Source organism: Vipera berus (genome assembly GCF_964194415.1).
Source record: "Vipera berus genome assembly, chromosome: W".
Lineage (NCBI taxonomy): Eukaryota > Metazoa > Chordata > Lepidosauria > Squamata > Viperidae > Vipera > Vipera berus.
Window position 1 is genome coordinate 73,068,340 of NC_138210.1, and position 22,364 is coordinate 73,090,703.

Genomic DNA, 22,364 nt, shown 5'->3' on the forward strand with positions numbered 1-22,364 from the left:
GAGTAGTCTGCCAGAGTAACTTCCGTGGGCAAAAAAACACCATAGAGTTTGACAGCTCTTAAACATACCCCTAAACCAGGGGTAGGCAACCTCGGCTCTTTTATGACTCATGGACTTCAATTCCCAGAATTCCTGAGCCAGCTTGGCTGGCTCAGGAATTCTGGGAGTTGAAGTCCATGAGTCATAAAAGAGCCGAGGTTGCCTACCCCTGCCCTAACCTTGACTCTTTTATGACTTGTGGACTTCAACTCCCAGAATTCCTCAGGAATTCTGGGAGTTGAAGTCCACAAGTCATAAAAGAGCCAAGGTTGCCTACCCCTGCCCTAAACCCATCAATCACTGGCCGGTCGGAAATGGGAGTTGGAGTCAACCCAGAGTTTTCCGAAGTGCCAATTTGTGGTTATATAATGTTAAGAAATGGAGCTTTCGAAAGCAGTGTCATATCTAGAAACGCTGCACCTGTTGAGCTTTAGGCTGCATGTAAGGCCAAACCTTAGTGAAGTTTCCACAAAATGGATTAAAGTCCCTCTTTTTAATTATTTAGACATTTAATATACGTCTAGTGCATTTAATGTATGGTGCAAAGCTTGGAAATGGCTTCATCCAGTCACCTATGAAGTAAAAATGAAGCATTTGCTTCCTCACAGTATCAACCATTTCATATAAATCTATTTTTTTCAAGCTGGGCAATTTTTAAGATGGATGGACTGCAACTCCCAGAATTCCCCAGCCAGCCATGGCTGGCTAGGGAGTTTTGGGAGTTGCAGTCCATCCATCTTAAAAGTTGCTCAGCTTGAAAAACACTGATTTAAAATGATGGTTTTATAAGATTTCTAATAACTATTTCACTTTTCAAAGAACAAAAATTGAAGATGATTTCTATAGCCTTATATCCTATTCCCGTTTTCCTTTTGTTGGTCAAGATGTTGGTCAAGACTATTTCAGGTTACAACCTTATTTTTATTTAAAGCCATTGTTAAGATTTGGAAATTGGACTTAGTGAAAAGCCAGACGAGAAATTGGCACCTTCACCTCCTGATAGACCCCAACAGCTAACTGCTGCTTCTTTAATCCACCCACAAACTACTTCTTTATTTTTCCATTCTGAACTACTCACACACAGTTGTTATTACTTTTTAGTGGGTGGGAAAATACATAGGTATTTATATTTTAATATTCATCAGGAAAGATCAAGGGGGAAAAAAAGGTTGGCTCTATTAAGGGAAAATTAATTAGATCATCTAGCTATTTATTTAAAACAACATGTTCATCAGACCTGCTAATTCAGGGGACCATATTTTAAAGTGATCTTGTTTCAGGCTTGAATTTCAGTTTTCTTTCTACTGACTTTTCCGCTGAACACAGGCAGAGATAACCTCTACGAACGTGATTAGAACTATCTTCTAGGGACAGTATTAAGTATCCTTAAGTATTCTTACCGTGAAAGCTATTTTTAAAAATGGTAGAAATTCTAGCTGAGGGAAAAAAAAAAGATTTTCTCCTGGCTTTGCAAGGTGCGCTTTGATGGCTTTCTCATAAGAAGACACGAACAAATTGATTCAAACATTTTATTTTGTTACATTATTTGCTTCTTTCCCAACCATCTCCCTCCTTCTGGGTTGTAAATATCTCAGATCTCTTTCTAACCCTGTATTTTTTTGTTGGCCCAATGCCCTCCAAAAAGACAGGCGGTCACGGATTCTGGCAAATTGTGTTATTTGCACAAGGATACCATAACCCGCACAACATCTCTTGCCTGTTTGCCCTTAAATGCTCTTTTCCTGTCAGTACATGGACGGCTTCTCTTCGCCCTTGGGATTGGTCAGTTTCTCCAAGTTTTTGCTTAGGATTTGGTACAGCTCAGCCTGTGGTGAAGAGAAACGACAAAGGATTAAACACAGAAAGAAATATGCCCCCATTCCTTTCTTCCTGCCCTCATGATCTTCCCCTAGTAGAAATTCACGACGATTGGTTCAGCTTGCTTACATAAAATCCACGGATGTCAAGCACCATGATCTGCATCTCTCGGTAAATGGCTTCATCACGTTCGTGAACCAAACACCGGTAATCCATCTGCAGGAACAAAGAAGCAAATTACAACTAGCTAGCCTTGATGAAGTTACCTCGTTGGATAGGATAGGATAATAAAATGCAGAATAGAATAGAATAGAATAGAATAGAATAGAATAGAATAGAATAGAATAGAATAGAATAGAATAGAATAGAATAGAATAGAATAGAATAGAATAGAATAGAATAGAATAGAATAGAATAGAATAGAATAGAATAGAATAGAATAGAAAATATGGAATGGAATGGAATAATAACTTTATTGTCACTCTGAATGTACGCCAATCGGCATACATTAAAATGAAATTTCATTGCATATAGCTCTCAAAGGGTCACCACCTCTGATATATACTACATAAACATGGCAAAATAAATACAGAATTAAGCAACTATCCACATATATATATATACACAGATAGTTCTTGACTTACAAGAGTTTGTTTAGTGACTGCTACTTTAATAACTGTGGCAAGAAAGGTCGCAAATTGGGGCAAAACTCAACAAATGTCTCACTTAGCAACAGAAACTTTGGGCTCAGTGTGGGTCCTAAGTCAAGGACTAATTGCAGTGAAACTTCTGCCAGAAAACAACCAAGCTCAGAGAGCACCAAGGACCCCACAGTCCTTCTCCTCCCACACCCCCTTTAAGCACTGTTGATGTTCCCTAGTTGGGTAATGAAACGTCTGCAAGAAAACAAGCCAAGCTCAGAGAGCACCAAGGACCCCACAGTTCTTGGTCCTTCTCTTCTCTGCAAACTCCCCTTCCCTTCTAGCACTGATTACGTTACCTAGTTGGGTCATGAGACGTCTGCAAAAAAACAGCCAAACTCAGAGAGCCCCAAGGACCCCACAATCCTCCTCCTCTCTGCAAACCCCCCTCCCTTCTAGCACTGATGATGTTACCTAGTTTGGGTCATGAAACGTCTGCAAGAAAACAGCCAAGCTCAGAGAGACCACAAATTACAACCAGGTTAGGTTTCCAGGACAGTTTTAGACACAACTTAAGTTTGCCTGGCGTCATGTGAATCCAGCCACTGGTACGGAAATCCAGGTTTACAGCTTAAACTCTTCTCCAAGTCCAGAGACTCTCAATTTATTTAAAATATCAGGATGGAACCAGTTAATCAGGAGCAGAGTTTCAAGAGATGTCGTCGGCGTTAATTCTTGGTGAGGGTGCAGTTATTTAAATTTGCACACTGCCTGACTCCAGAGAGTCTGGGCAGTTCAAAATCTATATGAGGCAAGAACTTTATTAATGGGAATAATTCTTGCAGAGGCTTTCCCATCTCCGAGAACTATTACGTTAAGCCTTGCAATGAGTTAGTCAAGGTCTTGACTCAATCTGCAATTGGGTTTTTGTTCTGTTTTGCTTTTGTTTTGCCTTCTCGTGATCAATACCAGCTCTTTTGGCTTCCAGGAAGGTCCCCTCCTTGCCTTGAGTCAGGGGGAAGAGAAACAAGGACCCCCACCCCAAAATTTTCCTATCAGACCTGCCATCCAAGCAAGTTACAAACAATTGCAACCTTCTTGCTCCATCACTTACCACATGAGTTTCTTTGGAGGCCTTGGCAACTGCATCGCCCCGCTCCAAAAAGTATCTAAAAGAACAAGAAAGTATGTTGGATCTACAGCGTTAGGACTAGGGAATTTATTTATTTATTTACTTGGTATGTGTTGCAAATCTCTTTGGTTTTCTTCACGAGATTGTTGGAAGCAAGTTTGTCCTTGGGTCTTTCCTAGGGCTCAGAGAGGGAAATGAAGTGGCCGAAAGTCAGCCGGCTTTAGGCTTCGTGCCTAAAGCTAAAACTCAACAGTCACCCAGTTTCCAGCTTGGCGCTATAAATACACACCATGCTAGTTTCCTTTGTAGGAAAGAGAAAGGAAGGAAGGAAGGAAGGAAGGAAGGAAGGAAGGAAGGAAGGAAGGAAGGAGCGCCATAACCACACACCATGCTAGTTTCCTTTGTAGGAAAGAGAAAGGAAGGAAGGAAGGAAGGAAGGAAGGAAGGAAGGAAGGAAGGAAGGAAGGAAGGAAGGAAGGAAGGAAGGAGCGCCAGAACCACACACCATGCTAGTTTCCTTTCTAGGAAAAAGAAAGAAAAAGAAAGAAAGAAAGAAAGAAAGAAAGAAAGAAAGAAAGAAAGAAAGAAAGAAAGAAAGAGAAAGAAAGAAAGAGGAAGGAAGGAAGGAAGGAAGGAAGGAAGGAAGGAAGAAAGGAAGGAAGGAAGGAAGGAAGGAAGGAAGGAAGGAAGGAGCACCATAACTACACACCATGCTAGTTTCCTTTCTAGGAAAGAGAAAGAAAGAAAAAGGAAGGAAGGAGGGAGGAAGGAAGGAAAAGAAAGGGATGGAGAAAGAAAGGGAGAAAGAAAGGAAGAAAGAAAAGAGGGAGGGAGGGAGAACGAAAGGAAAGAAGGAGGGAGGGAAAGAAAATAAAATACATAAGCCATTAACTTCCTAGGTGAAAAAGCACATAGGAAACCCTTTATATGTGTCCTAGAATTCCACGACTACATCCCCTATTACTGTTTCCAGATGGATATTAAACCCTCATTTTGTGACTTCAACATCAATTTTTCCTATATATATCTATATATCTATATCTATATCTATATCTATATCTATATCTATCTATCTATCTATCTATCTATCTATCTATCTATCTATCTATCTATCTATCTATCTCTGTCTCTATCTGTCTCTATGTCTCTATGTCTCTATCTATCTATCTATCTATCTATCTATCTATCTATCTATCTATCTATATTCTTCTCCTTTCCTTTCTCCTCCTTTATCTCCTCCTCCTTTCATCTCCTTCTCCATTCTACTTCATCTTCTCCTTCTTCCCTTTCTTTTTCCTCTCGTCCTCCTCTTCCCCCACCTTTATCTCCTCCTCTCTTTCATCTCCTCCTTCTACTTCATCTCCTCCTTCTTCCTTTCCTTCTTCCTCTTCCTCTTCTCTTCCCCCACCTCCTCCTCCTCCTCCTCTTTCACTTCCTTCTCCTTTTCATTCTTCTACTTCATCTTCTTCCCTTTTTCCTCCCCCTCCATAATCCCTCCCCTCCCTTCTAGCACTGATAATGTTACCTAGCTGGGTCATGAAACGTCTGCAAGAAGGCAGCCAAGCTCAGGGAGCACCAAAGGACCCTACAATTCAACTCTTCAGCTACAAATATTCTCCATCAGTATTGCATGTTCTGATTTTCTTTCTCCTATCTTGGCCTTTTATCAACGCGGAGGGAAATATCACCCTGGATGCCAGCAAGCACATTTAATAAGGAAGGGCCTGTTAGATGTTTTTGTGCCAGCCATGGCAGTTCCCCCAAAAAGGTCATCAGATGGGAGCAAAGAGGCTTCTTTGCTCCCATCTGGTGGGTCAGGGGTCTCCGGCCCCTGCAGCCCCATTGGAGAGAGTTAATGGCCCTCCAGCCCCCTCACTCTCATTGGTAAGGGAGGGGCTGGGGACCCCCATAAAAACCTCTGCTCAGGGGCTGCTCCCTCTCTTGTTGCTTTCTTGTTCAAGCTTCCTCTGGGAATGATCCATGAGCTCAATCCAGGGATGGATGCCTCCATGCCAGGGAACTCTTTCTCTTTACTCTATCTTTAAATAAAGCTTCATCTGATCGCATCCCAGCGTGCTGCCTTTTTCTTGGAAGCACCTCAACGAACCATCGGTCTCGTGAGGCCATCTCACAGGGCCGTCTCATGATATCCCCCAAGAAAACCCTACATTCTGAGGATTAATTATGCTATGAAGGCGGGAGAAGGACCCCGTGAAGCTTGACGGAGGTTTTGGTGCTAGAACGGCGCCCGAGTCCAGCGCACAATTCACGACACTCTGCAACACAGATCCCACGGGGCTCTCTGCTTTGCCTCCTTTCCCTGCCGGCCCTTCTTGACGACTTACTTAGCGATGGTGGTTTGGAAAGCTTCTGCTTTGGTCTTCAGAGCCGTGATACGTTCCAGCACTTTCTCCTGCACAGGAAGGAAACAAGTTGGTGTGCCCACAGGAAAAGATCCCGCAGCCAGGAGAAATAAAAACGTTGGGGAGGGCGAAAAGTCCCCGTTGCTCCCCAATTCTTGTCACCTGAACCGCAACCCCAAAGTCGTTGCCGTCCTCAATTTTGGGGATCATGAACTGGATCCAGGTGGTGACCTGACAGGGATCAGGAGAAAGATGGCGGAAGTTACTTTGCAGGAAGAAATATGTATTTTATAGAGAGACGGCAGCTCCGATCACGCCTCGCTCGCACAAGCACGAAACCGAAGACACCAGCCTGAAGATGACGAGTGGGACCTCGTCGAAACGTCGCCAAGATACCCTCAATCCTACACGGGAAAAGACCCGAATATGCTAAGACCTACACACACACACACACACACACACATATTAAAGGTAAAGGTTCCCCCGCACGTGCGTGCTAGTCGTTTCCGACTCTAGGGGCAGGTGCTCATCTCCGTTTCAAAGCCGAAGAGCCAGCCAGACATCCGAGGACGTCTCCGTGGTCGTGTGGCCGGCATGACTAGACGCCAAAGGCGCACGGAACGCTGCTACCTTCCCACCGGAGTGGTCCCTATTTTTCTACTTGTGACCTGGGGGAGGGAAGAGACCCCCGTTGCCAACTTACCAAAATGCATTTTTCTTTAAACTCACGAACTTCAGGTTTCACACGATCCAGAAGTGAAATGAGAACCTCGTTCCCTTTGAGAAAACCACATTTTGGTGCTGGGAATTGCAGAAGAGAAATTGTCCATAAAATGCTGGGAAATATTTAAAATTCATTCCTCTTTCTTTTTTTCTTTCTTTTTTTTCTTTCTTTCTTTCTTTCTTTCTTTCTTTCTTTCTTTCTTTCTTTCTTTCTTTCTTTCTTTCTTCTTTCCTCCCTCCCTCTCCCTCCTTCCTTCCCTCTTTCTTCCTCCTTCCCTCCCTCCCTCCCTCCCTCCCTCCCTCCCTTACCTTCTTTTTCCTCTTTTTCTGTATCCATCTGCAAGGAATAAAAATACATCGATCCATAAATAACATTTTCCACCTCTCACAAGTTGCATTGAATTGGGGGGGGGGCAAGGAGAGAAGTACCTCAATAACTCACCTCATCTTCTTTGGGTGGGGGGTCTGGAATAGGGATATCCAAAGGAGCTTTGAGAGTGGTCAAATCTTGGACGTTGAGTGAATTTTCCTAGACGAGCGGAGAAGGAGCTACACTTTAAAAAAAAAACATGCAGAGATCTCCTGCCAATGAAACTTTGTTTTTAGACATTCACGTACCTTAAGAAACTTATCCAACTGAAATATTTTTGCCGGTAAAAATGTGGAAAGAAACTCTTCGCCCTGCAGGGAAGGAAAAAGAGAAAGAGAGAGAGAAAGAAAGAGAAAAAGAGAGGAAGGAAGGAAGGAAGGAAGGAAGGAAGGAAGGAAGGAAGGAAGGAAGGAAGGAAGGAAGGTTGGTTATCTGGGAAGCGGAAAATATCCAATAATTGGTGAACAAGTAATGTTTGACGTACAATGTAGACTTACCTCCTTCAAAAGCGATTCTCTAAAGAGAGCCATCTAAAGCAATAAAAGGAAATTATGAGACATATTGTAACCAATGTTGGAGCAGGTCAGAAAGATCACACAAAGTCTTTACTTTCCAGGCTGAAAATTCTCACTAATTCCCCAAATGCAAAGAGAGTTTTGCAGGGTGGGGGGGAAACACCACCACCAGAATAATTCTAACATTTTTCAGCAAAAAAAATTTTTTTGCTGGATCGAGTGAAAACACTGTGTACAGCCTCAAGCCCGAGGGATCTTTGAGGTCATCTAGGCCAACCCCCTGTTCAGTGCAAGATTCCCTAAAGGATATTTGTGGGATAGCACATCGCCTTTCGTATCCGTAATGCAAACCAACCCACGGCAGCTGCAGCATCCCTGCAGTTTACATGATCAAAATTCAGAAGCTTTTGGCCACTGTTTCATATTTATGACGGTCGCAGGGTCCCCGGGATCACGCGATCCGCTTTTGCGACAAGCTAAGTCAATAGGCGAAGTTGTTAGTCACTTATCAACGGTGGGACTAACTTAACAATTGCAATGATTCACTGAACAACAGGGGCAAGAAATGGGGCAAAACTCCCTTAACAAATGTTTCGCTTAGCAACATGAACGCTCAACTGTCATCATAAGTCGAGGACGTGACTGAAAAGGGTGCTGTTTTGCTTTTGGGATCTCCCTGTTTATTCTATGTCAGGGGTAGGCAACCTTGGCTCGTTAATGACTCATGGACTTCGACTCCCAGAATTCCTGAGCCGGCATGAGGGAAACTTTGGCCCCCTTCACGACTCGTGGACTACAACTCCCAGAATTCCTCAGCTTGGAAACCTCTCCCTTTCCCCTCAGAGTGGCTGGCTCAGGAATTCTGGGAGTTGAAGTCCACAAGTCATGAAGGGGCCATAGTTCCCCCATGTTGGCTCAGGAATTCTGGGAGTTGAAGTCCACCAGTCATAAAAGAGCCAAGGTTGCCTACCCCTGTGTAATTAGCAGAAATGGATAATCTCCTCCTACTGGGAAGTTTAAAAATCCCCTCTACTGGAGTTTTTTTTTTTAAAGAAAATCCCAAGTAGAATTAGAAAAATTGACTTCCGGCCTTCCCTTTTCAACCCCATCCCAAAAACAAAAGCACAGCATTGCTTGCATTAAACAGCAAAATTTCCCTCAGGAGTTTAACTCTAGCAATAAACCCTTTCTGGAAAATATAATTTAGATCTAGAGAATAACTACTAAAATGCATTTAAACAGTCTGGAAATATTGTTTGATCCCCAAAGTATGGGATAAAATTTCCCTTCGGTGTCTTCAGTTAAAAAAAAACACAACCCCCCCCCCAAAATCCTCCATTCTCAAGCGCTCCTTTCCAAAGCCGGTTCTTGCAAACAGGGTTAATAGTTTGCAGCCAAAAATATACTATAGTATTCTGGAAATTGGTTTGCTTGACTATTGGGGGGGGGGATATTTTAGAAGCAGAGTGACATGTCAGACTGACACTGCAATTCTCGATTGCTTCAGAAATGCCCCAGTGGTTTATACTGAAAGAACAAAGTCAGGGCGTAGCTAATCAATCGTGGCTAAAAAATAATAATAATAATAATTGGGAGCGCTTTTTCCTGCTAAGAAATTTGACTAAACTTTGGCTTCTGCCTTTTTATTCAAAATATTCTTATTTTTCCAGGCAAGTAATATTTAGTATTTAGGGCACCGTTTCTCAACTTTGGCCTGTTTTAAGATCTGTGGACTTCAACTCCCAGAATTCCTCAGCCAGCCAGCCAGGCTGGCTGAGGAATTCTGGGAGTTGAAGTCCACAATCTTAAACTAGCCAAGATGGGGGGAGGAATTCTGGGAGTTGAAGTCCACAATCTTAAACTAGCCAAGATGGGGGGAGGAATTCTGGGAGTTGAAGTCCACAGATCTTAAACTAGCCAAGATGGGGGGAGGAATTCTGGGAGTTGAAGTCCACAATCTTAAACTAGCCAAGATGGGGGTGGGGGGAAAAACTGGTTTAAAGTTCTTCCAAGTAGTTTCTATTCCTCCTCCTTTCCCCCAACTCTTTTAAAAGTGGGGTCCAAGAAACCCCATACCAAGGTTCAGACGTGAACTAACGGAACCGATCCCCTCCTTTCAAATTAAAAACGAAAGCAAAACCCCAAAAAGTCGCAATGTTTTGTTACAAGACAAAAAAACAACAACAAACAAAACGTTGTCTTTTTCCCCCCATTTTTTTCTTTTCTCGTTGATCTTTCCAGGCCTCCAGCTGACAGCCCTCCGAGCCATGCGCAGAGTGCTTCTCGCAACCGCGATTCGATCCCGCATCCCGACGGTACTAGCAACTGGAAAGGGGCGCGCTCTGCACATGCTCAGAGGCCGGCAAGGTTAAAAAAAGAAAGAAGATATATATATATAATAAGAGGTCCGTGGCTGGGTCTGGACCCTCCTTCTCCTCCCCCATTTTTTTTTATTTTTTGCCAACTGCCTTGCAAACCCTTCCCCATTCACACGTGCTGCCCACCCACCTTCTCGCGCGTCTCCTTGGCGACACGGATGTTGGCGGTGCAGGATTTGGCCATGGTGTCCGGGGGTCGGGGTGCAGAGACTGGCTTTCGGCTCGCCGCCGCCGCCGCGAAATCGATTTCGCTTTCGCATTCCCACGTTCCGTTCCGGCTTCGCTCCTCCCCTTTCTTCCCTGAACCCTCCCCTGGAGGGGTGGAGGGGAGAGCCTGGCACCTCGTGTCCTCCTCTCCTTCCTCCTCCTCTTCTCCCCCACCCACCCCCCGTGCACGCCTTTCCCACGTTCCCCTTTTGACACGCATCGGCGCCCGGGCAACTCTGCCTCCGATTCCCCGCGGCGGCGCTCTGCGTAGGCTCAGAGGCGCGGCCGTTTGGCCTCCCCCGACTCCTGTAGTTCTTCCTCCGCGTCCCCGGAGGTCGCTTCGCTTCGCTTTCGCTCCGGTTTCGATTTCTCCTCCGGCGACGCCGCTTTCGTGCAAGGCGGAGGGGAAGAAGACCCCCACCCACCCACCCACATACACACCCCCCGTTTGCAAGGTAGACCCCCCTCCCTCCCTCCCTCCCTGCCGATTCAACCCCTTCCCCCGATGCAACTTTTCCTGCCACGAGTTCGAATCCGGTTAGTGGGGTGGAGGAGGGGGGAGGGAAACCCCCAGAGGAACCGGATCGAACCGTTCCTGGGTGCAACGGCTGCTCGCTCCGGAGTCAGACCTTCTTCTCCCCCTGGCTGGGGTCGCTCTTGGCGGTAACGGCTCTCCCGACTTGCTGGGGGGCTTCCCAGGCGGGTTGGACTACGTCTCCCATCATCCCCGACTCACGGGTGGGTGGGTGGGCGGGCGGGGTGGGGTGGGGGTTTCTTTGTAATTTTCCCCCTTCCCCGATCGGAGGTCCAAAGATGACAGAGCGAAAGACACGTGTTGTTTCTCCCCTCCCCCCCTCCCCTCCCCTTAAGGAGTTCCCACCTTTCCCCTCGATATTTATTTATTATTCTTGATTAGATGTTTATCCCGACTTTATTAACTTTGTAAAGTCATTCAAAGGCGGGCGGGGAGGGGCGGGGGGGGGAAAGACATCCCTAATCCTCCTTTTACTCCTCCTGTTTTCCCCACGACAACAGCCCTGTGAGGTGGGCTGGGTGGGGGGGGGAGGGAGAGAAAGAAAGAAAAGAGAGGAAAAGGGAGAGAGAGAAAGAGAAAAAGGAGAGAGAGGGAGAAAGAAAGAAAAGAGAAAAAGGGAGAGAGAGAGAGAGAAAGAAAAGAGAGAAAAAGGGAGAGAGAGAGAAAGAGAAAAAGGAGAGAGAGGGAGAAAGAGAAAAGAGAGAAAAAGGGAGAGAGAGAGAGAGAAAGAAAAGAGAGAAAAAGGGAGAGAGAGAAAGAGAAAAAGGAGAGAGAGGGAGAAAGAAAGAAAAGAGAAAAAGGGAGAGAGAGAGAGAGAGAAAGAAAAGAGAGAAAAAGGGAGAGAGAGAGAAAGAGAAAAAGGAGAGAGAGGGAGAAAGAGAAAAGAGAGAAAAAGGGAGAGAGAGAGAGAAAGAAAAGAGAGAAAAAGGGAGAGAGAGAGAAAGAGAAAAAGGAGAGAGGGGGAGAAAGAAAAGAGAAAAAGGGAGAGAGAGAGAAAGAAAGAAAAGAGAAAAAGGGAGAGAGAGAGAAAGAAAAAGGAGAGAGAGGGAGAAAGAAAGAAAAGAGAGAAAAAGGGAGAGAGAGAGAGAGAAAGGAGAGAGAGGGAGAGAAGAGAAAGAAAAAAGAGAATAAGGGAGATAGAGAAAAGAGAGAGGGAAAGAGAAAGAAATGAGAGGGAGAGAGAAAGAGAAAGAAAGGGAAAGAAAGAAAAAAGGAAAAAAGAGGGAGAAACAAAAAAGAGGGGGAGAGAGAAAGGAAAAAGAGAAAGTAGAGAGGGAGAAAGAAAAGGGAGAATGAAAGAGAGAGAGAGAAAAAGGAGAGAGAAAGAAAAAAGAGGAGAAAGAGAAAAAGGAGAAAGAAAGAAAGAAATGGAGAGAGAGAAAGAAAAGAGGGAGAAAGAAAGAAGGAGAAAGGGAGAAAGAAAAAGAGGGAGAGAGAGAAAGAAAAAGAGGAGAGAGAGAGAGAGAGAGAGACTGGCCCCCAAATCATCCCAGCTGGCTTTATAATTTATAACCTTTTTGGGGGGGGTCTCTAAATTTTTTTTTTGAGTTTTTCCAACTTCAAGAACTCCCGAGTCAGTTTGCAGAATTCGGTTCTGATGCAGATCCCCAGTAGTCCTACGGAGTCCCAAATTTCCCTCGCAAAACAAGACCGTTGTTAACTGACTTTTGCCTCGGTTTACGACCGTTCCTGCCACGGTTGTTAAGTGAATCGCTGGGGTTGTTAACTTAGGAAGATGTCGCTTGAGGGACTCCGGCTTCTCCCCTTGACTTGGCTTGTCCGGAGGTCGCAAAAGGGGAATCACCTGAGCCGCCCCCCCCCCTCCCCGGACAGGGCGACTGTCATAAATATCAGCCAGTTGCCAAGGGTCTGAATTTTGATCACGTGACCAGGAGGGATGCTGCCACGGTCGTAAGTGTGAAACGTGGTCATAAGTCACTTCTTTCAGTGCCCTTGTCACTTGAAACGTCCGCTAAATAAACTCTCGTAAGTTGGGGACTTTACCTGTATACATTTTCATAGTAACTACATTGCGGTTCATCGCTTTTTCCAGGGCCGTCGTAACTTTGAACGGTCGCTAAGCAGACTGTTTTGCACATCAGTGTCCACCTGTACACAGGTTTCCTAGGCATAAAGCCGGGGGGGGGGGTCTTCAAACTCGGCCCTTTGATGACTTGTGGACTTCAACTCCCAGAATTCCTCAGCCAGCGTGTCTGGCTGAGGAATTCTGGGAGTTGAAGTCCACAAGCAGGGGTCTTCAAACGTGGCCCTTTGATGACTTGTGGACTCCTCAGCCAGTGTGAGGGAACCAGAATTCCTCAGCAAGCGTGAGGGAACGATAACCCTTTTATGACTTACCTGGCTGAGGAATTCTGGGAGTTGAAGTCCACAAGTCATCAAAGGGCCAAGTTTGAAGACCCCCTGGTCTAAAACCACTTGAAGATGAGTGGACGTCAACTCCCAGAATTCCCCCAGCCAGCAAAGGTTTACCAGAATTTAGCATGGATAAAGAACAAATTGGGCCTTTTCCCCCCATAGGGTAACTTTCTTAACAGATAGTGGGGATGCAGTAGACGTAATATACCTTGATTTCAGCAAAGTTAAAAAAAATAGCCAATGAAAACTGGCTGGGGAATTCTGGGAGTTGAAATCCACAAAAGTCTTAAAGCTGCCAAGTTTGGAGATCCCAGTTGTAGGGCAAACTGGCTCCCCTTACCTTACTTCAAACTTGGCCCTTTGATGACTTGTGGACTTCAACTCCCAGAATTCCTCAGCCAGCGTGTCTGGCTAAGGAATTCTGGGAGTTGAAGTCCACAAGCGGGGCTCTTCCAACTGGGCCCTTTTAGGACTTGTGGACTTCAACTCCCAGAATTCCTCGGCCAGCGTGCTTCAAAGTCATATCTCACATGTTATCTTGGTGGTTTATTTTATTTTTATTTTTCGCAAGAGGGCTCAGAAATGGGGGAGGCCACACGCAAGTTCGGGGCCCTCCGGCAGGAGCTAGTCGCCGCCTTGATCCGGAATCCTTCCGAACAGAGTGCCGAATTTTTGCAGCGGCTGGTGGAAGCGCCTTTGTCCCCCGCCCAGAAGTATCTGGAGATTGATGCCAAGGGCATTTTGCGAGCCAACGTCAAGGAGCAGGTGAGGAATGGGGGGAGAGGGAGGGTAGATCCTGCTTTGGATGCTTTACCAGTTGAATGTCTGCCTGCGACGCTCTTTTTTTTCCCATTGGGGGAGAGGAAACCACTCTCGGTGCCAAGGAGCAGGTGAGGAGTGGGGTAAGAGGGAGGGTAGATCCCATGTTGGATGCTTTACCTGTTGAATGTCTGCCTGCGACGCTCTTTTTTTTCCCATTGGGGGAGAGGAAACCACTCTCGGTGCCAAGGAGCAGGTGAGGAGTGGGGTAAGAAGGAAGATAGATCCTGTGTTGGATGCTTTACCCATTGAATGTCTGCCTGCGATGCTACTTTTTCCCCATCAAAGGGAAGAAACTTGACCATGTAAAAGCAGGGGTCTTCAAGCTTGGCCCTTTGATGACTTGTGGACTTCAACACCCAGAATTCCTCAGTCAGGAACGCTGGCTGAGGAATTCTGGGAGTTGAAGTCCCCAAGTCATCAAAAGGGCCAAGTTTGAAGACCCCTGGTGTAAAGGCTGACGATTAAGCAGAGAAGGAATCTTTTTTTAAAATGTACTTATTGTTTTATATTATATATTTTTTACATTGTCTTCAGCCCTGCCCCCGCCCCACCAGTCCCTTGACAGTGAGATTGGCGACATATAAATTACCGGTAATAAATAAATAGAAATAAATAAATAAATAAATAATACAAATCAAACCCAGCCTGGAAGCGGAATGGAGTTTAAGGGAGCTGGGCGTAAGGAGCCAGGTAGGATCTGGGCTTCAAGGATGGAAGGGTGGAATCCTGCTCGAGTCATTTCTCTTTCCGTTACGGTGGCATCACCCCAAATTAGCGACACGGTCCTCCAGCTGCCATTTCCAAAAGCAAGGCTTCTAGTCCTCAAGAGAGAAAACACTTTGAGAGGACTCATTGCGGATAGTCCTTGAATCACGACCACAAATCTCCCTGGCGTGGCCAGGCGGTTGTTAAGCGACTCGCGCCCAACTTTGCATCCCTTTTTTTTGGCTGCTTTTTGAAGCGGATCACCGCTGTCGCTAAGTGGATCGCACGGTTGTTAAGTGAATCTGGCTTCACCCCGTTGACTTGGCTAGTCGAAAAACCAGCTAGGTCGGGAGGTCGCAAACGGTGATCGCATAACTCCGGGACACCATAACCATTTTCAACACAAGCCAGTTGCCGAGCAATACGGAATGGGGGACGGTACGACCGTCATAAGTGCAAGGACCGGTCGTAACTCACGTTCTTCAGCGCCCTTATCACTTCCAGCAGTCGCTAATTGAGTAGGAGTAAGTTGAGGACCGTGCTTCTGGGATGCCTCGTAAGCTGGCTGCATTCGAACCCGGCACCAGCTTCTGTATTTTTTATTTTATTTTATTTTTTTAAAAAAGGCGTTATCGAACCGCCAATCCTCTTTCTGTTCCAGGTGGATCTCCACATGGTCTCCACCGCCTTCCAGATCCTGGAGAAATACGGGCTCAACCTTCTACATCCTCGCAAACCTTATTTCTGGCGCATGGTCAAATTTAATAATCGCGTCTTCCGGGATACGGTGGACATGATCCAGGTAAGCCCTCCCTCCCCCTCCCCCCAATCTTCATGAGGATCCCACTGGATTTAAAGTTGTTTCCAGAGAAGATTCCCAAGGCTTAAAAAAAAAAAAGAAAGATGGACGGACACTTTCTCAGCGGGTGCCAAAATGAAACTGGAAATTTTTAAATTCCGATTTTCTTTTTTCCTATCTGACGAATTTGCAGGGACTGGCAATGTGGATAAATATTTCATGCCTTGGGGCAGGTCCTTCATAATTGGGATCCTTTCCTGAGGGAAAGAACCTTGTTCTGGGAATCGCGAGGAATCCACAGAGCTACTGCATGCTGTCTATGTTTAGCAGATAAATCTCCCAGAATTTTTTAATAAGCAAAGTCGGTGTGTTAAACTTTACCGGGCTTCCCAATTTCTTGCAGATTCTCAACTTGGGCCACTTTAAGAGGGGTGGACTTCAACTCCCAGAATTCCCCAGCTGGCTGGGGAATTCTGGGAGTTGAAGTCCATCCCTCTTAAAGTAGCCCAGGTTGAGAAATATTGGTTTTAGAACAGGGCTCTTCAAACTTGGCCCTTTGATGTCTTGTGGACTTCAACTCCCAGAATTCCTCAGCCAGGCACACTGGGTGAGGAATTCTGGGAGTTGAAGTCCGCAAGTCATCAAAGAGCCAAGTTTGAAGACCCCTGGTCTGGATCCAAACCCGCAGTTTCATCAAAATGGCCGACTGAGGAATTCTGGGAGTTTGTTTGTTTATTTATTTATTATTTTGACTTCTATACCGCCCTATTCCCGTAGGACTCGGGGCGGTTTACAGGGCAATTAAAATCATCCCATACAAAAGTTAATTTTTTTAAAAAAAAACAATTAAATTTAAAGCCCAAAAGTTAAAACATTTAACACCCAATTAAAACCCCTCAGTCTAGGCCCGACAGCTCGAAGAGCCAAGTTTTCAGGTTCCGGCGGAAAATGAGCGGAGGTCGGAGGCAGTCCTAAATTCCATCGGAAGTTGGTTCCAAAGGGCAGGCGCGCCCACAGAGAAGGCCCTCTCTCTGGGAGTCACCCGCCGGCAATCCTTCACCGGCGGTACCCTGAGAAGGCCCTCCCTGTGGGAGCGCACAGGACGATGGGAAGTGGATGCCGGCAGCAGGTGTTCCCTCAGATAATCCGGGCCTATGCCATTAAGGGCTTTATAGGTCATCACCAGCACTTTGAATCTCACCCGGAAGCCAATGCAGCTCGCGGAGGAGAGGTGTTACACGGGAGTAATAATAATAATAATAATAATAAAGTTGGAAGGGACCTTGGAGGTCATCTAGTCCAACCCCCTGCTCAGGCAGGAAACCTTATACCATTTCAGGCAAATGGCTGTATCGGGGAAACTCCCATCAAAACTCCACAAGTCATCAAAGGGCCATGTTTGAAGACCCCCCCACCCCACCCCCCACCCCCGATTTAGAATGCCAGTTTTAAGGTTGAAATCTCCTCTTTTTATGTTCAGGGCTCCCCAAATGTAGGGGATGAAATTTCCTTTATTTATTTTGTAAGACTTTTGTTTTTTTTTTGTGTGTGTGGTTTTTTTCTTCCGCTTCCGAAACAAACGAAGGAATCTGCTGAGATTATCCTTTCTTTTCCGGCAATTTCCAAACGATTTAAATAAGAATCGGCATCATCGTATAACAGTTTGCCAAAAGGCCCCCTGTCTCTCCGTGGGTGTTTGTGTATGTGTTTGTATATGTAGGTGCGTCGCTCTTTTGCTTGCCTTCCTGATGGCTGAAATTACCCTTTCTTTTCCCGCCATTTCCAAATGTTTCCACATAATTTCCAAATAAGAGTTGGCATCGAAGAAACGTTTGCAAGAGGCTACCTCTCTCTTTCTCTCTTCCTCTTTCTTCTCTCCTTTTTTATCTTTCTCTTCTCTCTTTCTTACCCTTTCTCCCTCTCCTTCTCTTTCTCCCTTTATCTTTCTTTTTTTTCTCTTCTCTCTCCCTCTTTCTTTCTTCTCTCTTTCCCTTTCTCTTCTCTCTCTTTCTCTCCTTTCTCTCTCTTACTCTCCCTTTCTCTCACCCTTTTTTCTCTCTCTCTTTCCCTTTTCTCTTTCTTCCTCGTCTTCTTTCCCTTTTTCTCTTCCTCTTCTCTTTCTCTTTCTCTCTTCCTCTTTCTTCTCTCCCTTTTTCTCTTCCTCTTCTCTTTCTCTTTCTCTCTTCTTCTTTCTTCTCTCCCTTTTTATCTTTCGCTTCTCTCTTTCTTACCCTTTCTCTCTCCCTCTCCTTCTCTTTCTTCCTTAATCTTTCTTTTTTCTTTCTTTCTCTTCTCTCTCCTTCTTTCTTTCTTTTCTTTCTCTCCTTTCTTTCTCTTACTCTCCCTTTCTCTCCCTTTTTTCTCTCTCTCTTTCCCTTTCTTTGTTTTTTCTTTCTCTCCTTTCTTCTTTCTCTTTCTTTTCTCTCCCTTTTTCTCTTCCTCTTCTCTTTCTCTTACTTTCTCTCTTTCTTTCTCTTTCTTCTCTCCCTTTTTATCTTTCGCTTCTGTCTTTCTTACCCTTTCTTCCTCTCCTCTTTCTCCCTTTATCTTTCTTTTTTTTTCTTTCTCTTCTCTCTCCCTCTTTCTTTCTCTCTTTCCCTTTCCTTTTCTCTTCTCTCTCCCTTTTTTCTCTCTTTCTCTCTTTCCCTTTCTTTTTTCTTTCCTCTTCTTCCTGTCTTTCTTCTCTCTCCCTTTTTCTCTTCCTTCTCTTTCTTACTTTCTCTTCTTTCTTCTCTCCCTTTTTATCTTTCGCTTCTCTCTTCCTTACCCTTTCTCCCTCTCCTCTCTTTCTCCCTTTTTCTTTTTTCTTTCTTTCTTCCTCTTCCTTCTCTCTTTCCCTTTTTCTCTTCTCTCTCTTTTAATCTTTCTCCCTTTCTCTCTCTCTCTCTCTCTCTTGTACGTGTCACCCCTTTGCTTGCCAAAATAACGCCTTGTCTTCCGGCAGGGTGGACGGGACGTCCTACGGCTATACGGCTATTCGGAACAAAAGGCCGACGGGCTTTACTTCCCGGATCATCAGCTCGAGCCAGACATTCCTCACGTGGCGTCCGTCACAGTGGACGTCATGCTACTCCGTGCGGAGCTCACCCTTCTCCTCTCGGTACAGAGGGCTGGGGGGGGACGGAGACCAAGCTGGGCTGGGGGGGGGTCTACGTAACCTCTCGGGGTCCCTGTTAAGAGTTGAAGGAGACTTGTGATTCCTTTTCCTGGTATAGGAAACGCATCCAAATCCTCAGATGTTGCAAGAATTGATCCAAGGGCAGCAGGCCTTACAGGTGAGTAGCGCTACGGGGCAGGCTGGGGGCGGGAGGGGGGTAAAGAATGGAGTGAGGTGGGATGGGGGCCCTTGCTGGCTGTGGTTTTGTTATAGTAGTATTTCTCATGCCTGAAGATGTGGGGAGTTCAGCTCCCAGAATCCCCCAGCCACCAAAGGGCCAACTTTAAGATGTGGGGACTTCAGCTCCCAGAATTCCCCAGCCACCAAAGGGCCAGCTTTAAGATGTGGGGACTTCCAACTCCCAGAATTCCCCAGCCACCAAAGGGCCAACTTTAAGATGTGGGGACTTCAACTCCCAGAATTCCCCAGCCCCCAAAGGGCCAACTTTAAAATGTGGGGATGTCAGCTCCCAGAATTCCCCAGCCCCCAAAGGGCCAACTTTAAGATGTGGGGACTTCAGCTCCCAGAATTCCCCAGCCACCAAAGGGCCAACTTTAAGATGTGGGGACTTCAGCTCCCAGAATTTCCCAGCCACCAAAGGGCCAACTTTAAGATGTGGGGACTTCAGCTCCCAGAATTCCCCAGCCACACAAAAGGCCAACTTTAAGATGTGAGGACTTCAGCTTCCAGAATTCCCCAGCCCCAAAGGGCCAACTTTAAGATGTGGGGACTTCAGCTCCCAGAATTCCCCAGCCCCCAAAGGGCCAACTTTAAGATGTGGGGACTTCAGCTCCCAGAATTCCCCAGCTTCTTGGATGAGAAGCGAAACATCTTCAGAGACAAACAGGAAGTCCCGTTGCCTCCTGGAAAAGCACCTTTGGGACAACTGAGGACACAGACAAACCTCCAAGCAGCCTCAACGACTCTCCAAAAGAAGGCAAACGACCAGCTGTCTGCAAGGAGTATAAATCCTTCCCTTCCCCACCATTCAGTCAGAACTGAAGAAAGCTTCTGGGATGAGAAGTGAAATCTCTTCAAAGAAAAACAACGGAAGTCCAGGTGCCTCCTGAAGAAAACCACCTGTAGATCCTCCTTCTGTGGTCCTCACTCTTCTTTATCTTTCTCCAGGTCAACAAGGCTGCCGATGCCGGATCTCTGAATCCACTTTTCGCTATCTCTCACGCAGGTAATGGGAGAAAGAGCCGCCGCAGATTGGTGGTTAGGGTTAGCCACATTCACGGGACTTATTTTGTACTGCAAGCCAGGATCATAATCAAACCTAGATGCCGTTTAGACAAGAGGCAGGGCAGATGTTTAAAAGTCTTCTGGCATCCCGAGCAGCCTTTCTCCAATCTCGGCCGCTTGAAGAGGTGCGGACTTCAACTCCCAGAATCCCCCAGCCAGCCTCGATTTACGGCCACAGTGGAGCCCGAAATTTCCGTCACTAAGCGAGTTTCGCCCCATTTTGCGACCTTTCCTGTGGCAGTCGTTAAGTGAAACGCTGCAGTTGATAAGTCAGTCCCACGGTCGTTAAGTGAAACTGGCTTCCTGATGGATTTTTGCTTGTCAGAACAGGTCGCAAAAGGGGATCACGTGACACTGCAGCAATTTGTCATAAATATGAGCCTGGCTGGGGAAATCTGGGAGTTGAAGTCCACATGTCTTCAAGCAGTTGAGATTTGAGAAACACGGTTCTGGAGGCTTCCTAGTTGTTTAATGACCATTCCAAGTTACAATGCCGCTAAAAAAAGTAACTTATGAATGTTTTCCACACTTACGACTGGTTGTAGCCTCTCCATGGTCACTTGATCAAAATTCAGAGTCTCGGCACCTGGCTCATATTTATGACGGTCACAGCGTCCCGGGGTCACGTGATCCCCTTTTGCGACCTTCTGAGAAACAGAGTCAACCGGGGGGGGCAGGGGGGAGCCTGATTCACTTAACGACCGTGTGACTAACTTAACAAATGCAGCGATTCAGTAAACAAAACTGTGGAAGGAAAGGTTTGTAAAATGGGGCAAAATTCTCTTCATAAATGTCTCACTTAGCAGCCGAATTTTTTCAGCTCAATTGTGGACTACTTGCAAATCCTGTATTAATTCCTGCCCAGCTTTGGAATAAAACAGGGGTCTTCAAAAACATGGCGCTATTATGACTTGTGGACTTCAACTCCCATAATCCTCAGTCGGCCATTTTGATGAAACTGCAGGCTTGGATCCAGACCAGGGGTCTTCAGACTTGGCCCTTTTATGACTTGTGGACTTCAATTCCCATAATTCCTCAGTCGGCCATTTTGATGAAACTGCAGGCTTGGATCCAGACCAGGGGACTTCAGACTTGGCCCTTTTATGACTTGTGGACTTCAATTCCCATAATTCCTCAGTCGGCCATTTTGATGAAACTGCGGGCTTGGATCCAGACTAGAGGTCTTTAAACGTGGCCCTTTCATGACTTGTGGACTTCAACTCCCAAAATTCCTCAGCTGGCTGAGGAATTTTGGGAGTTGAAGTCCACAAGTCATGAAAGGGCCAAGGTTGAAGACCCGTGAAATAAAATCTGCATCTGATGTAGAGATGGAATTGAATCTTGGTTTTTCAGCCATAAGCAGAACGAAACTTGAGACTTGTGGGTTTTTCCCCACCCTACCCCACCCCCTTTTTTTCCGGCCTGCAGGGAATCTTCCTCCGGACACCTGCCAGCTTTGTGGTTTAGACGCTCCGTCGCGGCACTGTGCGGCTTGCAATCAGAGTTTGTGTTCTAACTGTGATTGGCTGTTTCACAAGCATCCCTCCCGGATGCATCACCATCGGGTGCCCATGAAGAACCCTGGAAGAGGGTGGCAGAGTCCCCCACCACCACCCAATCCCAGGTAAGCCTCAGGGTACAAATAATAATGGAATAAGGAATAAGTGATGGGATGGACTGGACTGGTCTGGACTGGACCAGAACAGAACAGAACAGAATAGGAATAAATAGAATAGAATAGAATAATAAAAGGAATGGAATGGAATTAGGACAGAATAGAATAGAATAATAAAATAAGAATAGAATAATAAAATAAGGAATGGAATGGAATAGAACAGAATAGAATAGAATAATAAAATAAGGAATAGAATAGAATAGAATAATAAAATAAGGAATGGAATAGAATAGATTAATAAAATAAGAGAATAGAATAGAATAGAATAGAATAGAATAGAATAGAATTAAGGAAATAAGAATAGAATAGAATAGAATAGAATAGAATAGAATAGAATAGAATAGAATAGAATAGAATAGAATAGAATAGAATAGAATAGAATAGAATAGAATAGAATAGAATAGAATAATAAAATATGGAATGGAATAAAATAGAATACCCCATGATCCCATGCTGTGGCTGCTACGACGGTCGTAAGTGTGAAGTTGTGAGTCACTTTTTTTCCCCAGGTTGTTGTAACTTTGGTTGCTGAACACATGGCTGTAAGCCAGGGGGTCTTCAAACTTGGCCCTTTCATGACTTGTAGACTTCAACTTCCAGAATTCCTCAGCCAGGCACGCTGGCTGAGGAATTCTGGGAGTTGAAGTCCACAAGTCATATAAAAGGGCCCCTAGTTCCCCACCCCTGTTCTAATCCACCTTCCTGGCTGAGGAATTCTGGGAGTTGAAGTCCACCAGTCATAAGAGGGGGAGCATAGCTCCCCACCCCTGTTCTAATCCATCTTGCTGGCTGAGGAATTCTGGGAGTTGAAGTCCACCAGTCATAAGGGGGGAGGGGCATAGCTCCCCAGCCCTGTTCTAATGC

The 22,364-nt window shown here is 45.6% G+C and overlaps 2 protein-coding genes across 3 annotated transcripts in view; one reads left to right on the forward strand and one right to left on the reverse strand.

Annotated features, from left to right (window-relative positions):
* Window positions 1-1,561: 1,561 nt before the first annotated feature.
* On the reverse strand, window positions 1,562-10,551 carry LOC308676180 (proteasome activator complex subunit 2-like). The gene is made up of 11 exons (XM_081341941.1): window positions 10,110-10,551; window positions 7,584-7,616; window positions 7,335-7,397; window positions 7,159-7,245; window positions 7,026-7,053; window positions 6,697-6,794; window positions 6,156-6,224; window positions 5,976-6,043; window positions 3,613-3,667; window positions 1,987-2,073; window positions 1,562-1,865 (listed from the first exon to the last, which is right to left on the reverse strand). Exons 1-11 carry the CDS (start codon window positions 10,404-10,406, stop codon window positions 1,785-1,787), a joined length of 966 nt encoding a protein of 321 aa, XP_081198067.1. The 5' UTR covers window positions 10,407-10,551; the 3' UTR covers window positions 1,562-1,784.
* A 270-nt stretch (window positions 10,552-10,821) lies between these two features.
* The window catches only part of LOC308676170 (E3 ubiquitin-protein ligase RNF31-like), a 32,210-nt gene continuing 20,667 nt past the window's right edge, over window positions 10,822-22,364 (forward strand). The window contains exons 1-7 of one of the 2 annotated variants that reach the window (XM_081341926.1): window positions 10,822-10,924; window positions 13,669-13,862; window positions 15,286-15,426; window positions 18,368-18,523; window positions 18,639-18,698; window positions 19,709-19,766; window positions 21,254-21,449. In XM_081341926.1, the coding sequence (XP_081198052.1) occupies window positions 13,680-13,862; window positions 15,286-15,426; window positions 18,368-18,523; window positions 18,639-18,698; window positions 19,709-19,766; window positions 21,254-21,449 (794 nt within the window). In that variant the 5' untranslated portion in view covers window positions 10,822-10,924; window positions 13,669-13,679. Of the gene's footprint in view, window positions 10,925-13,668; window positions 13,863-15,278; window positions 15,427-18,367; window positions 18,524-18,638; window positions 18,699-19,708; window positions 19,767-21,253; window positions 21,450-22,364 lie in introns of both variants that reach the window. The other variant, XM_081341925.1, reaches the window with a different exon arrangement.